We start from the raw sequence: 17,142 nt of genomic DNA, 5'->3' as shown, positions 1-17,142 counted from the left end.
TTAATGGGAGGTTATGTGCAGGACTGACAGGTGACAGGTTTTGGGTGGGTACTGGGGGTGTCTGTCACTTTTTTAATGAAAAAATGTATTTAAAAGAAAATTTGAATCAGTGCATCTCTAATATATCAGAATCTTTTATATCACTCCAAAGCAGTACTTGAGCCATAAATGTTTTTATAGTAATTATGCAAGAACCTATTTTGAACTGCTTTACAGAAAGTCTTTGGTTTTTAAAATAAGTGCATGTTTGTTGCTGAATGAAAAAAAAAATTGGGGATCAAATACCGAACATACAGAAATCACTAAAATAAAAGTTTCTAAGATTTTAAAGTGCATAGGTAAATATGTTTAAGCAATTTTCACAGTGATGAATTCAGTCTCAGAAGTACCTTACAACTGAAAAATGTCCAAATCTTTCAGGGTGTTCAGTTTTTAACTCTGTGATGTCTCTATGGATAAATCAACAGGAACCTGACAAACAGGCCTCATCTTCGGGAACAAAACAAACCCTATAGGTCGACGTCTCAGTCCTGTTAAGGGACACGGTCACGATGCTTGGATTTGGTATGTGAACTGCACACATCCACATGTAATCAAGGACAACAAAATCCTTGCAAACAAAGTGTGTGACCATATAAGGTAGACAGGAAGTGTTAATAAAAAAAAACGACAACAAAAACACATCACAGAGAAGCATGACGGAGCAGAAACACAGGCAGGGAAGCTTCAGTGACTTCCCTCTCGTCAAACTGAGACAACAAAGCATCACCGCTCCGTCAACTTCTGCTTCCCTTTTTTTTATCTTTATCATGACATGAATTGGATGATATAATTCAGGTCTTAAAAAAGAGAGAGGCGGGGGTGTGTGAGGTGGCCCTGACTTTCCCGCGCAGATCCAGGGTTGACATTTTCATTTAATGCTAACAACCTTCATCAATAATGCTGAAGTTGTCTCTCTGCTAACACACTCGCTCATTCTTTCTCCTTCTGCAGCCTGCCTGGGTTAAAAATAGCTCTCCCCTCTCTCTTTCTCTGCTTCTCCGTTTACATAAGCACACAGAGGGGGGAGGGGAGCACTTCCGGTCTGGCCACCCAGCCCAGCATCTGATCCATAACACTGGGGCTGCTGGGTGTGGGAGAGAGGAGAGGAGAGGAGAGGAGAGGAGAGGAGAGAAGAGGAGAGGAGAGGAGAGGAGAGGAGAGGAGAGGAGAGGAGAGGAGAGGATCCCGCAATGCAGGGAAGCCCTCCTCTCTTTCTCTATTTCAAATCTGTCTCTTCAATCCTTTCCGTTTTTCCTATCGTTCTGTCTCTGTTAGCTTGCAACTCTCTCTCCGTCCACAATCACACTGCCTACTTAAGGAAGGTTTGTCATGATCATCCGAGTCAGAGCCTCTGCTGACACCCCACCTCCCCACGACAAAACACAGGCCAGAGATATACTTGCTTTTAACTACATGTTCTCATGTGTACTTCTATGCATCATGGCTGCCTCACATGCCCTGCGTCTAAACAGCAAGTATATCTCCGGCCATGCAGTACCACACACAACAAAGCAACAACACACTTGTGGCCATGCACGTAGGTTAAGTGACAAGGACACACATACACACTCAGAGCAACATGGACACACGAGGTCAGAAGTGTAAAGAATATGTACTCAAGTACTGTAATTAAAAACACGTTGAAGTACCTGTACTTAACGTGAGTATAGTAGAATTTTCTGCGACCCTATATTACAACATTTTAGAGGTCAATATTTAGGTGAAAATTCTATACTGGTACAGATACCAATACCATGACTTAGCTATTTGTTTAACTTTTTTTTTTTTTTTTTTAACTTTTTTTGATACCAATATTCTAAAGTCCACTTTACCAAAAACAAAATGACACTACACATGACAGCAGCTGTTTAAAGACCTGGGAGCATCTGGAAAACTGTTTTTATGCTGCACATTTCACTCAATCTGGATAACTAGACTAAAATGAAGAAAGTGATGTATTATCTGCATAGTACTGGACTATATGAAAATATAAAAAACTCTCAAAAGTAACTAAGAACCAGGGACCCTTTTCCATACACAGAGGAGGCCTGGCTCGACTCGGTTTGACTCGGGACATCACCCCCACACAGTCGTGTTTGCGATTCCATTACAACAGGGCTACCCGCTTGAAGGTGTGTCTTTTACCTGAAAAACGAGCTCGAGAGGAGGCTCAAGTTGAGCAGCTGTGAAGCGGTGGATAAACCGTTTATATACGTCTCTCTTCACAATAAAAGTACCGTGTTGTTTCATTATGTAAACGCTTTCATTATAAAGCGGCACAAACAGGAAATGTTTTCGTTCGGGGGATTCATCAGCAGTAATTTAACACGTCTCCAACACAGCTGAAAGCGAATATGAAACGGTAATATAATGCAGATACCTGAAAGTACAAACCACGACAGAGGAGAGAAAATATATTTCAAAAAATAAAGATTCTGTTGGACGGTACGATATCACTGAGTGCTGAACATTAAGAGACTTTTAAAACAGTCTTTCTCTCTGCTCTCCTGCACACACATGAGCTCATATCATTACTTGTTGCTTGAGGGAGAGAGGAGGGCCATCAAGGGTTGGCCATGGCTGGCGAGATGTCACCACAGCCCACTTGGAGGCGGGTCAGACTCACTTTGGCCCTACTACAGAGTAGGTCCATCTCGGGTGCGGCACAGCTCGGTGCACTGAAGTGATTAATGGAAATGCAACTAGGTGCAATACGGTTTGGTGTGGCGTGGCCAAAAGCACCGGTGGAAAAGGCCTAAAACAGTAATCTGCTTAATCCAAAGAAGAACGGACTGGCTGTGTGGGTGACGTTTGTGGTAATGAGAAATAGTGACAGCGTGAGACCTCTTACTTTCTCTGTGCTAAAGAGCAACTAGCCAAGGTTTAACAATCATCGCCAGGTCAACTTGCAACACCACGTTTGAACCGCTCGCCACCTTGGCTCAGGTTATCCACAAGCATGGTGATGAAGAAAGAAAATGCTGGGAACCATGTCGTGAAGGGACTCATCGGCAAGCTAACAGGTTAGCTGCACTAGCTAGCTGACGATTCACTGCATAAGTATAGAACTGGTACAGAATGATGAGGCATTTTTCAGCCCTCGACAGGATCAGAACAATTTGGTTAGTGTGATAGAAGTACCAGCCCATACTCGATCCCTAGAAAGATTCTATTCATATTCTCTACATTTACATTTAGTTTAGTTCATTCTCAAATCAAGGTTTTACACTGTAGAACATATAATAAGCTAATAAAATGTCAAGTCAATTAAAATTCTATTATAGCCAGTATTACAAATCACAATTCACCTCAGGGGGTTTTATGCAATTCAATGTACTGTTAAAGATTAAACCAGTGGTCCCCGACCTTTTTGGCTTGTGACCTCTTACAAAAAAGCTGTGTGTATTTTCAGATTTCTATCAGTTGTCGGCAGGTCCATTGAAGAGTGATTTCCACACTAAAGTTCTCAGGCAGGTTCATTTAAAATATTGTTCAAGGCACAAAGAGGTAAAACGTTCTCATATTTCATTTAAAGAAAAGAGCAAATACTAGAGAAAAGTCCAAAATGCAAAATCAAATTTGTGTATTCTTTTTGTGCAACCTTCATTAATTATCTCACAACTGTCAATTTTTATTGTGTCACAATGATACGTCACTAACAGGTGCCATTTTTCTGCAGAATAACAACTTTACTTCTGATACTTTAAGTACACTTTGCTGTTAATATTTGTGTCCTTTGTGTTTATTAGGAGTTGAAATACTGTACTTTTACTCACGGTGGATCGTTTTATGGATCTGAGTACTTCTTCCAACGCTGCATGAAGTTACATAAACCAACAATCCCAACTACTTCACACATGCATGTCGATGCAGCAGTACACTGTACACAAACATGCACGCACACATACACATATAAGAGAGTCAGCAAGCCTCCACCCAACAAGAAGTCTGACTTCATGTGACCACTGCATGCCTTATAACAGAGGCAGGCCTGATCAAAAGGCGGATAAGAAAAAAAAATACCAGAAAAGAAAGAAAGACAGAAAGTCGGGACGGAGGAGGATAGAGTCGGGCCGAGCGAGGTTCAGGAAGCTCAAGATTTGGGGGGGGGGGGAAATAGCCTACTATGTCTCAGCACTTGTGACAAATGATTTCGATTCACAAAACACCAACAGAAGGGGTAGGACGCAATCTTGGTCACTGTCACCATCCATAGACACACGCAGACTCACAAACACAAAAACCAGATCAGTCTTTAAGTCGTCTGGCTGCTAACTACTACATCCTAATATAAAAATCTACAATCTGCAATCAAGCACCACAAAATTTTACAGGGTACATCTGATGATAATCTGCACTTTTCTTACTGGAAACAAATCCAAAGAAAAGACCAAACCAACACCAACTATGAACTGATCTTAATTGATCAAGTATTGCCTTTGTAGACACATCTGATACAGCTTACTCTGAATAGACCACCATCATTGTGCAACATGACTATGAGTCTACAGCCACACTAGCAGCACTGTGAGGCTGTTCTTGGGAACAGTGGTTAGCATTTAGCTAAATAATACCACCGTCAAATCACAATGTTTAATGTTCACCATCCTAGTTTAGTATGTTAGCATGTTAACATTTGCTAATGAGCAGTCAGCACAGCTGATAAACCAAAGTAAACCAAAGTATTGGACAATTAAACTATTCATCCTGAAGCTTGTGTACAAAATTTAATGACAATTTAGCCAAAGCCACTACTGCGAGTCACCAGAATTCATCCTCAGGGTGTCACAATTACAAAATAAAATCTGAGTTTTCAATATGAATTATCAACTTGCAGTGTCCAGCACATGTCCAGAGAAAAAAGCAACACTTCAAAGATGTCCCAGTGTAGCTCACTGGCCATTACATCACACCTGATACCATACAGACTGTCTATTTAAAGAAGATGAATATGAAAATGTAAATGACAGGTGTCAGGGCACAAAATCAATGATGTGTTTATCTTTACAAATCAAGACTTGACAGTCTCACAGTGGCATAGCCACCTGTGCTAAAGAAAAAGGTTTAAATCTATAAATGGAACTGAATTCAGTCTTTTAAAAACTGTAACTACATTTTCAATTAAGTGTTTTTAAAGGTCTTTGTCTTTAGAGAGAATAGGTGGTCTAGGGGCAGAAAGCCACATACGGGTTAGGGAAGTAACAACTACTCCGTTGTGGTGTGTTCATAACAACTTCCTATCTACCAACTACCAATACACACAAATAAGAACAAACTTTCAATGTAGGTAGTGCAGCATTTGTTGCCACCTCCTGAACCATGATAACACCTTGAACTTACATAAACCACAAGACAAAACACCCTACAGTGTGCGAGCTCATCATAATAATGATTTGTGAACATGTATGTGTGTGTGTGTGTGTGTGTGTGTGTGTGTGTGTGTGAACTAAAGAGTCAGAAAAAGGAAGCATGTCTTTGTGTACACCTGCACTCGCAAAAGCACTTAGATATATGTATGTTTAACTGCAAGTGTTTGGAGTGTATGTACGGAGGTGTAAAAAAAAGACTTACTACTGCGCGCAGTCGATGAGTTGATATTCGTTGGACCTTTCCCAGCAGGCCCGCACACCTTCGTCCTGCCAGAGGATCTTTGCATGGTCATAAAACTCCTGGAAAGAGAAAGAGGGGACTGGATCAGCGACATAACACAACTAGAAATAACTTCTCGACAGGCTCCCACTTTAGGATCCCTGAAATAAAGATATGATATCACAAAAAGACCTGGAGAAGAGAAGAGAAGAGAAGAGAAGAGAAGAGAAGAGAAGAGAAGAGAAGAGAAGAGAAGAGAAGAGAAGAGTCAATGTTAATAGCAAGGACTAACTAAAATAAATAAATAAAAAAAAACAGTGCCTATGGAGTGTTTTGCTTAAGAACTGATAATAAATACACAATGATGTGGTGGTCAAGTAAGTTTAGTCTTTACCCGTTATGGATACATGTCAATAGAGAAGAAGATCATTATTGTACTTCCATTGATCCTGTTTTTCTATGTCCTGGGCCTCCAAGATTACAGATTTTAATGCAAACAAAGTGCTACCTGGCACAAGATCATGTAAATTCTTTCTTGGAGAAAGTGCAGGTTGCTTACTTATACAGCCCGACCAATCTGGTATTTTTGAGACTGATGCCAATATCGATTTTAGTGGGGAAAATTCACCAATTAACAATATGCTGACTGAAAAAGTGAATTTTTAGACCTTTTCTATTGGGACTGTGCACCAGTGTGAAGGCTGTGTTCTTAAACAAATAACTATGGAAGAATACTTACATTAACTATTCTTTAGCATGTTAAGTAATTTGAGATACTAAACAATAAGCACTGCAAGGGAGCTCCTCTTGTCCTCATACAGTAAATGTTCCTCAGTGTGCTAAATCTAAATCACTGCAAGCTTTTTTTTTTTTCTTTTTTTTTTTGCATTATATGTTCTGTAAAAAAAGTTTTCATATTGGTGCATATCAGAAAACATGTACATCGATACCAATTTGTCTATGAAAGGTCGATGTCAGACCCATATCAGCCGCTGATATCAGTTGCGTCTACTTTTTTACACAATATTTGCTAATTCGTTAGCTTGCAAGTGTAGACACACCCACAGAAACAGGGGAGAAGAGGCTCACCTTTCAGTGGGTTTAATCAATTAGTCGGTCAAAAGCATATGAATCTTTGATAATTGAATAACTGTATAATACATTTTTAAAGCTAAAATGCAAAACACATTTTCTGGTTCAAGCTTTTCAAATGAGGATTACATGCTTTTGTTTGGTCAGACATAACTAGCCTAAAGCTGTAACGATTAGTCGATTAATCAATTAGTCAATCAAAAGAAAATTACTTGCGAACCATTTTATTTTAGGCAAAAAATGTCAGTTTCAGTCTTTGGGTTTTGGACTGTCAGCTGGACAAAAGAAGCAATTTGATGTCACTTTAGGCTCTGGGAAATTGTGACGAGCATTTTTTTAACAATTTTGGCCAAGAAGGTTAATCGTGAAAATAATAGGCAGGTTGATCAATAATGAAAAAAGCACTAAAACAGACATTTGAAGGCTTCACCTTTTCCACTATTTTCTGACATTTTATATGAAGTCATTTATCAAGAAAACAATTAGAAAACATAGATTAGTCAATAAAGAAATTATCATTAGTTGCAGGTCTAAAAAGAAGAGAAGAAAAGAAAAACAGTTTAAAAAAGTTGTTTATGATCTGACAAACTATACTGAATGCGGCACACAACAAATGATCGACATTAAACATTGGTTATTCAGTAACCTAGGAAAAACTTTAAAGTTCAGGCTGGCTGGTGTCTTTGGATGAGCCTATTTTTTTGTCTGAGCCTCAGTGGGTGAAAACATTTAAGGACAGATGGAGGGAGGCAGCGATACTCCCTCGCTCCGGCCCGGAGAGGAGCGGCAGATGAGCGGGCCCTGACAGAGGCAGGAAACGGAGCAGTTCACTGAGTTCATGAAGAAATGGAGAGCTTTGTACTGACACAAGGCTTGGCTGTCACTACACAGGGGCCTATCTCCTCACTACGATCTTCACTCGGTCACATACAATACGGTCAAGCACAAATAACCCATTATGAGCCATAGAGTTATACTGTATACACTCAGAAATGCTTAATTTAACTGGGAGTAAGCAGGTTGAGATGACGACCATGTTCCTGACAGATAAAGGGAAGTTTGTAAAAGTAGATGGGATGGCGGAGGTGGATACATGAGATGAGCTTAAAACTGGCAGCGTCATTTTTCTCACCACAATACAAAACTGGCAAACAGGAGTAGTTACTGATTAGTACTGACACTATGAAGTACCTTAATTTCTTCCCAGTTTCTGTAATATGTCAAAAAGTGTCGTAAGAGTGATTATGAAGTGAAATGCGAGGGGTAACGGACTTTAGTTTATAGACAGATTTCTACTTGTTAGAAGTTAGAATACTAGTTATGGAAATGCAAGTTGATCAGTGAGTTTACCAATTGGTGAAAGGTGAAGTGTTGATTTGTGGTTTTTTGTCCTTACTTCCTCTTTTACTTGTGAGTTAAGTGAGATTCTAGCTGTAACTAGGAGGACTCAAAGAGTACCAATCTTAAAAAGTTTTAAATCTGTAAGAATTGTCATAATAAGAGGCTGGGCTACAACTAACAATTATTTTCATTGTCCATTAATCAATTTTTCCTTGATTCATTGTTCAGTCTAAAAAAATGTTTTTTAATTCCCCTCACAATTTCCTAAGAACCAAAGTAATATCTTCAAATGTCTTTCTTTGTCCAAATATCAGTCTAAAACATCAAAGTATTCAGGTTAAAAATTCCACAAGACAAAAGCAGAACATCAACACAATTGAGAAGGTAGAAGTAATGAATATTTGCTACTTTTGCTTAATGATTAATCGCTTACTGAAATACTTGCTGATAATTTTCTATCAGTCAACAAATCCAGTACTTATTAATTTGATTCAGTTCTATTCAGCGCTGAAATGTTCTGTTGATCAATCAGTTAATTCACTGGCTTTTTAAAAAATCAATTAAGTGATTTATGCAACATAACGCTCCAGACTCTCAAATGTCAGAAAATGCTGCTTTTCTTCATTTTGTATTATAATAAACTGAAACATCTTCATAATCAACTTTGGCTCTGGGTGTTAGCATTTTAATTGTTAAAGCTAAACTAAACAATTAATTGATTAATCAAAAATATACCATTTCAGATTAATAGGTAATGAAAACAATTGTTACCTGCAGCTCTAGCGATATTTAATAGTATCTCTGTCAAATTGTAACAACATTGCAGTGAAGAAAGTCTAAATGAATTGTAAAATTTTGAATAGGTAAATATTTCATGTGCAGTTTTAAAAAGTGAAACTTTTGTCATGAGTTAATCAGTAAAATGTGAAATAAGAATCAAGAACATGTTCACAGAAACGCAACAAACATACTACATGAACCAGTAAGTGAAGGCCCTTAAATTTATCATTTCTAACACTAACATGTAACAATAAACTCATGTGTGGTTTTCTTTTTCATCTTACAGACATGCAGGTCAACAAAGTCAACTTCAGGCTGATCAGTCGGTTCCTCTTTGTAACCTCTTCAATTTAAGAGGAAATGTTTTCCATCATAAAGTTTATTCCTGGCTCTATGGAGCCTAAAATTCAGAGAGTTTATAGTCGTATAGTGGTTGTGCAGCTCTATGAAGAGTTTAAGAATAGGACTGGCTGTGACCTGAGTGTAGACCTACTTTGAGATCCTGTGTGAAAACAGACAGTGCTCTAAACACATGACATTTCTTCAGAGATTTCAAGCATGTTTTGGGGGCAGATCTCGCTGTTTTAAACTCTTTGAGACCCCGGAAAGGCATTTAAAACTTTCCTGCGACACTGAAGTCTTAAAAATCAATGCTACAGTATCAAGTAAGTTCAGAGTGTCTCTGCATATACAACATCTACTTTATGAGGAGGAAGGATGCCTCTAATGTTGCTCTTAATGAGGTTCATCCCTTTTTTCCTGTCGAGGGGTTTTTGTAGAGTCTGCCCTTACCCAAATTCAAGATTTTAAGAACAGAAGGGGTCATCTTTGTACAGCCCTGGGAGGCAAATTTGTGATTTTGAGCTATTTACAGTAAATAAAACTGACTTGACTAACTTGAGTAGAATGGTGGGCATGGCAGCAATCGGTCTGCAAGGAGTCAAAAGGCGCAAGTAAATAACCTCATCAACAATGTTTTGTTTTTGTTATCTTGCATAAAGGTGTGGTCCATTTTATTATTGGCTTTTTAGGAGAATGTGAATTAATATCTATGAGGATTATTGATTAGCAACAAAGCTTGGAGATTCAGTCCAGGCCTTGTGCTTATTTTCTCTCTTCCTCCTCTGCTACAGGCAGAGTCAACCAGTCTAACTGGTTTCCAGTAGGCCCTAAGGCCAGGCGAGGGGGAGCGGGCTGAGGAGGAGGCGGTGGAGGAGCTGGAGGAGAGGCTGAACCTATCAGATAGTTTTCAACTGTTTTCTCTTTCCTGAACCATTCCCATTCACTTCAATGGGCAGAATCAATTGAGACAAAAAAAAGTTTTCGCCTCTAAGAACTTAAATTAAATGTTGCTTTACGTAACCAGCTGTCATTTTGAGGAAATCACCATTTAAAAACACAATGGTACTTTGACAACTCAAAAAGCATTCGCACTTCGTTTACAGTCTAACCCCCCTCATGAAAACAACCAAACTCAGCATCAGATCAAAGTGTGAGTGCTGGTCTTTCCCTGCAGGTCTGACGTTGGAAGTCTTGTTCGGTCCGAGGGAAGGGTCAGCTCGAGACAGGCCTGCGTAATAAATTTGCCATGAAGTAACAGAGACGATATCAGGAGACTTCCTTTTGCTTACACACAAATAACACACTCTTCACTGGAAACTCAGCAGCTGTGTACAAATCTACACTGTGGAAACGACCAGTTTAAACACTATGGTGCTGGAAAAAAACAACGGAGACACAGTGTTCTTCTTCCTCTATGTGTAACCTTTCCCCTGTTAGAAAAAAAAACAGTGGAGATGCTATTTGATGAATATGATTTCTTGTTCACTTTCTAATTTTGTAGCTTCAAAGTTGATGAATAATTTTTCACAGCTTGACAACGTCACATCGTTTCTCTAAACAATTTCATTTTGCTCTTTACATTTGTAAAACATTTAAATCTGCAAACAAGCTTCTTGATATTATGTGTGATATCGTGCCCAATATAACGTTCATTATCAGGTGCAGTATTGCTTTTTATTATTTATTTTAGCTTACTTTATTTTCTTACTTCTATTGTTATTCTATTAGGCACTGTTTGTTTGTTGTTTTGTTTATACTCCTTATACACCTCATATTTCACTTCATATTTAATATTAATAATTTTATTCTGTTTTACTGTAATTTTGGAGCTCTCAAATTCTAAAACATCAGATGCATTTCGCATGATTTTATACAAATTCCCCAGTAAATCCAGCAACGCATCTTTGAAAACTAGTAGCCTATTTAAAACAAGTCAATTGAGTTTTTTGTGCTTATTCACATAATGTGCGTTTATAACAATAGGCATGACAATGCGTCTGTGGAGTTTAAAAGAGATTAAACATGTATGCGTTAAATTTTATTAAGCAGTAAATAAAATGCATTAACTTTTACTGATATACTGAACAGATATACTGATATACTTGACATGAAAAAGACAGACTTTGAAAAACAAAGATGTAACTCTTGATTTTCATCGATCAATCTGCTAAGTTTCTTCATTAATTAATTGTTTAGTTACAGTGATAAAAAGCAGAGAAATGCATCAAAACTTCACATTTAAGAAGCTGGAACCAGGGACTTTTTTTTTTCTTAGAATTTCTGCTTGAAAATGACTTAAATGATTAATCGATTATCAAAACTGCAGATATTATTGTTGTGGCCTATAAGTAATTGATCATCTTAGTATTTCACCTTAATCAAAAAATTTCATCAAAAATACAATTGTGATTCTAGAGCTGCAACAATTAATAAATTAGTTGTCAACTATTAATTTAAAAGTTAGCCAACAATTTTGATAATCAATTAACCGTTTTGAGTAATTCTTAAGAAAAAAAAAAAGTTTAAATTCTCTGATTCAAGCTTCCACAATGTGAATATCACATTGTGATATATCTGCTTTCCTTATTCCTCTATGGGTTGTGGACAAAACAAGACATTTGAGGACACTTTGGGAATCGACATCTTGCACCATTTTCTGACATTTTATAGAGCAAACAACTAACCAATTAATTAAGAAAACGATCAGCTGATTATTCAACATTGAAAATAACCATTAAAAGCAGCCCTAAGTGATTCTCTGGGGTTTCTATGACAAACATGACACAGACATATACATAGGGCAATACTTAAACAGAACAGATTTTTCACTTTAACGTGGCTCAGTTATGGTTTTATTATCATTTCTGACAACCGACTTGTTATCATCAGTGTCGTAAAGGAGCACAGCTTCACTTTTGTTACACTTATTCTAAAAGACAATAAAATCTTTTGGCTATTCTCACTGAAGTAAACGGGACCTCCTCGAGCAGTGAGTCACATGTAAGACCATGACCTGCAGTGGCTTCCTTCCAGGTCGCCGGGAGCAGACTGCAGCTCAGGGGGGAATCCCTCTGAGTCTGTGTGTTTCTGGAGGACAGGTCCCTCCAGACACATTTAGGGTTATTACAGACAATCAGTGTTAATAGGCGGTGTGGATCTCTCAGGTGAGAGCCTCATTCAATTGACATTCTCCCAAGCGGAAGCACACCTGCTAATTACTGAATCACTGCGCAAACACACCAAGCTGCTGCCGTGTGAGCTACCTTATTCACCTGCAGCACACCTCGCCAGGGGACCTGCGGGACTCAGCAGCCCAGATCTGATACTCTATGACATTTAAAAGCAGTTATAATAAGACTTTAAGACCTATTTTACAACAAAAAAGCTAAAAATTTAAGCTGACAACAAATTCTCATATTTAAAGTTGGAACCAGAGACGTTCTTGCTTTTTTTTAATTATGAAAATTGTTGCCATATATACTTTTTGATGATAAGCTGAATTTAAAAAAAGTTACCGGGGTATGTAACATGGGCTCTACACCACAGAGATTAGCTACTGACTTGATCTTTTTGATCAGTTATGAACCATATATACTGCGATTTGTCATGACCTGCCTCTGATAATAACATGCAAAACTGAAGATACAACACGTTCATGGACCTCCAGATGACATCAGACTACGAGGTTATTAGTTCAAAACAGGACTTGAAGGAAGGAAACAAACTTGTGCAGAAGTCAGAGAGTCAATAGAGCCGACTGGAAGTGAGGTACAACTTACCGAAGGAAACTCAAAATCCTTCTGGTTTACTTGGTTCAGGACATAATCGATTCGGCATTGGTTTGCAGGACTGGCTAACTGGCATGGCGGTGTGAGTGTATTCATGGCAGCCACAATCGTCTGGATTGATAGAACAGAAGAAGAAAAAAATAGTTCATTGGAAAAAGCTATTGACAGCTATTACAGTACAACAGTGTTAAAAACCAAACTGTTTTTACTTTACATTATCTTAAAGCTCCTTTACACATACATGACAAAGGGAGCTTCATTTCAAAGTGTTGCCTGGAGTTCATGACTAAATACTTTTGAAGAATTTAGAAAAATGTTGTGAGCTGTTAGTACGGAAATATATAAGTAATAATTCACTATGACGTTTATGTTCAGATAATTTATAGATAATTAATTCTGACACTATTATACACACCCAAACTTTCAACGGCAAACAGTCTGCATTGTGTTGCTTAATACTATGTGCATTTTCTTTTTTCCTGTAAAGCCCTGAAAATTAGCAAATCTCTCACCATTTCTCCCTACAATCAGAAAAGTAATACAAACTGTTTAAGAATCTCAGTGTAGAGTTGTCAGAATATCATAATTTAAAACTCTGAACAGTTGAATCTTTAAACTTCACTTTTGTTTTTCTTTTTTTTTTAATTAACAACCTGCACAAAGTGCAAGAACAGAAAAAAAAACAGTTAACAGTGTCTGGTTCTGTTGCAAGACAATTTTCAGGCAAGAAAATAAACACTGACCTGAACTGATGACTTTTTTTTAGCTTTATTACTTTTGATACTATTCAAATATATAATTACTGGTGATGGTATATTAAACGTGGTATTTAAAAAGTACATAAGTATCATTACTTTTGACAACACTACTGTACAGTAGGAAAGTCCTACAAATTGTTCAAGAATCCAAAACTTCACACTGCATCATTCAAAATGGTTCAAAAATGTATTTCTTACCTCTATAGCTTCTTTAATGTTGTTTTTAATATCGTGAATTTTCTGCTTTTTCTCCCTGTGAAGAGCAAAAAAAGGTTCATGCTATCTTTTTGACATATAAATATAAATCACACACACAGCATTATCAACTTGATACATGAAAGATAACAGTGAATATAGTCCATAATATTGCAGAAATGCTAATAACAACCCTGATTATTCAAATAAAACCCCTGATTATTTCACAATACTGGCAAAGAAATGTTTTGTTTCTTGTGTTTTAGTGCCAGTAGGTTTTTGTAGGGATTTGCTGTGTACCATAAAGCTTCTACAGGATGTCTTTGTCAGCCTGGAGGTAAATTATATCAGACATCAGTATTATGGCTGCTCCAGATGCACAGATACCTTCATTTTGCTGACCAAGTGCAACCCCTGAATTTTGTGTACTTGCTGATACCAAATGAGAACAGCAGAACATGTCTTAATTTTGGCAATGACATTCATTAAACAGAAAACAGCAGAGTGTGGAGGATGACACAGACTGTTACTGTGCATTTTAAGGTGCTTTTAAGGCAAATTTCAACTCCAACCTACTGTACCATGAGCAGAATCTAAAGTATGTGCAAATATAATGATACACTGCATATTTTGTGCATTTATTGTTGTAAAGACAAACAGGATTTCAGCATCACCGCTCAGTTTATGAAATCTGCGGGCTTCACTGATACCAGGAGTAAAAGGTCTAACGTCACACAGGCCTTTCAGAAAGCAGGTCAGCCTGTGTTAAAATGTTAAATTCTATCAAAAGTTTGACAATCGAAAGTCAGATTTGATACTGAAATTCTCTAAATGAAACGACCTCAGAGCTGCTTACACAATCAGGTGCCTGCATGGTGTGATTTCTGCTGAATGACCCCGGGTAAAGTATCTCAGTATATCAGAGCAATACCAAGCATACAATACCTATGTGTGTTACATGAGTGAACTGTGCAGGAGGCTGTATTCTGTAGACATTATGGCAGCAGTGGCCTGTAATACTCACGCTGAGCAGAAGGACTTCAAATTAACAGCACGGATAAAAATCTTTTAGTAATGAATGTGTTCTCTGACAGGATGTTGTGGAGGACAACAGAAGTTTCAGCGTAGATTTTTTTTTTTTTAATTTCCAACAGACAATTCTTTGTGTTAGTGAACATTTTTAATTGCCGCTTTAATTGTTTTTAAATGGGTGATACTGACAAATACCTGACAATACCTCGATCATGTAAAAATGTTTTGGGGACAACTATTGGTGCTTTCAGAGGATTTTGAGTTTTTTTTTTTTTTTTTTTTTTCCATAATTCAAAAAGTCACTTACTGATGCCCATCAGCAAATACCACTTTGTGTGTGTTTTTTTTTCTTTTTGATACAAACAATACAATTTAACATGGTTCCAACACAGAGCATGAAACTGATGTGTTGCACACAGAATTTATAGCTATTGCTAATTGCAACTCTCTTATCGATATGTTTCTTCCACTGTCGTGAAAAACATTGAGTCGGTTGCTCCTAATCAACATTACTACAGCCCTCGTGTATAAATGTTGTCAGCAGGACAGATATGTCATAAGTAAGAAGAAAGATTTTAGAATACATCTGAAACAACGTGTTCAATAATCCTTTAGTAGAATGACAGGAAATTTAACAGCAACCATTTTGATAAACAACTGAATGGGGACGGGTATCGAGAACCAGTACCGAACCAGAAATATCAACAACCTTCAGGACAAACGACGCTGCTATCAGCGTTTATGTAACATTACATAAACAGCTGACAGGAGAAAATGTTCAAAAGTCTGTAATCCCTACAATTGAGTGAATTGCTTAAGTATTTTTTTTAAGCTTCTCAAATAAAATAAAATTTAAACTGAGAAAAGGAAGAGTGTTTATATCTATTCATGATTAATCGATTATAAATTCTTAACAACAAGTTAGTTAAGGAAAATGCACAAAATTTGCAACTCTATTCTGGACAGCTGGTTAAGCAAGGGAAGGTATCTGACGATGTCATCTTGGGCTCCAAAAAACTGTGATGGACATGTTGCACTATTTTCTGACAGTTCATGAACCAAAGCATTGAGAAAATAATCAGCAGATTCATCAATAATGAAAACAATTGGTAGCTGTAAGCTTATTTCATAATATAGGTTATATTTGTCTCACAGCAAATGAAGATGCTCTAAGATAGCAGACAACTTTGATTCTGTTTTTTAGCAACCAGGATGAAATTTTTGGTTATTAGCACTGATTCAACAATGAAAGGTTCTAAAACTCAGAAGAAATTGTGATCTCATTTTAAAAAAAATTGCTTTATCAAACAATAAAGCAAATAAATGCCATTAATCTGATTATTCCCTTAAATGACAGAGATGTTTGAACTTTGTAAAAGTGGCTTCGGAGAGCTTCCCTCAGCTCCTCGTTCCTTATTTCACTACGAGCGACCGCAGCACGACAAAGAGAGACGGAGTACATTCCTCACACTAGGACCTCCACAAAAAAACAAAACAAAAAAGAACACCCACTTTGAAATAAACTACCACACCAATCTCCTCTCACCTCGGCCATACTGGCCCTCCTCTTATAATACTCTGTCAATCCCCATCATCCCCTCGCTCCTGTCCTCATCGTCCCAGCAGCACCTTGCGTTGACTGGCACTGGCCTGCACCGAGAGGGGAAGCCCAGCAAGGTGAAACCCTCCAGACCAAAGAGAGCAACAAACCCCGGAACGGCTAAACGCGACCGGGGAGTGACAGACAGCCGACTGTGGATTTGTCATAACACCAGAGCGTCTGTGAGGAGCATCTGTTCGACATGGCCCAAAAATAAGCACATGATGATGCTCCTGCCCCAGAACCCCTTTCTAGGAAATGGATGATTAAGAATAGAAAAATGTGACTTTTGTTTCCATTGCATCAATTTGGGATCGAGTTTTAGGAAATTCACAAGACAGGGCAGCTTGAAAACACCCAGGGCAATGTTTCCACAAAAACCTGAGACAGATAAAGCACTCTTCTTGTGTTACATAAACTTTGAGTATTTACTCCAAAACATTACGAAAATCTGCCCAAAACATTTGACTTCATCTTCTTCATTAGACCATATTGGATAAATGTTTAAAACACAATGAGAAGCATGCCAATTGAAATGGGAAAACCAAATATTTGTATACTAGCAGCCAGGCAATCAGTTTCA

General features: G+C 37.8%; 1 protein-coding gene across 1 annotated transcript in view; it reads right to left on the bottom strand.

Annotated features, from left to right (window-relative positions):
- LOC146331970 (guanine nucleotide-binding protein G(s) subunit alpha-like) overlaps positions 1-17,142 on the bottom strand; it is a 40,230-nt gene that overhangs the window by 17,630 nt on the left and 5,458 nt on the right. The window contains exons 3-5 of the mRNA XM_084737539.1: positions 13,931-13,985; positions 12,966-13,085; positions 5,614-5,711 (exon numbers count right to left, since the gene is read on the bottom strand). Coding sequence (XP_084593665.1) covers positions 5,614-5,711; positions 12,966-13,085; positions 13,931-13,985 — 273 coding nt within the window. The remainder of the gene's footprint in view (positions 1-5,613; positions 5,712-12,965; positions 13,086-13,930; positions 13,986-17,142) is intronic.

The sequence above is a fragment of the Lutjanus erythropterus genome, chromosome 2, assembly GCF_056507025.1.
Source record: "Lutjanus erythropterus isolate fLutEry1 chromosome 2, fLutEry1.hap2, whole genome shotgun sequence".
Taxonomy (NCBI): Eukaryota; Metazoa; Chordata; class Actinopteri; order Lutjaniformes; family Lutjanidae; genus Lutjanus; species Lutjanus erythropterus.
Note: the sequence above shows the minus strand (reverse complement) of the source record. Positions and strands in the feature narration are given on the sequence as shown.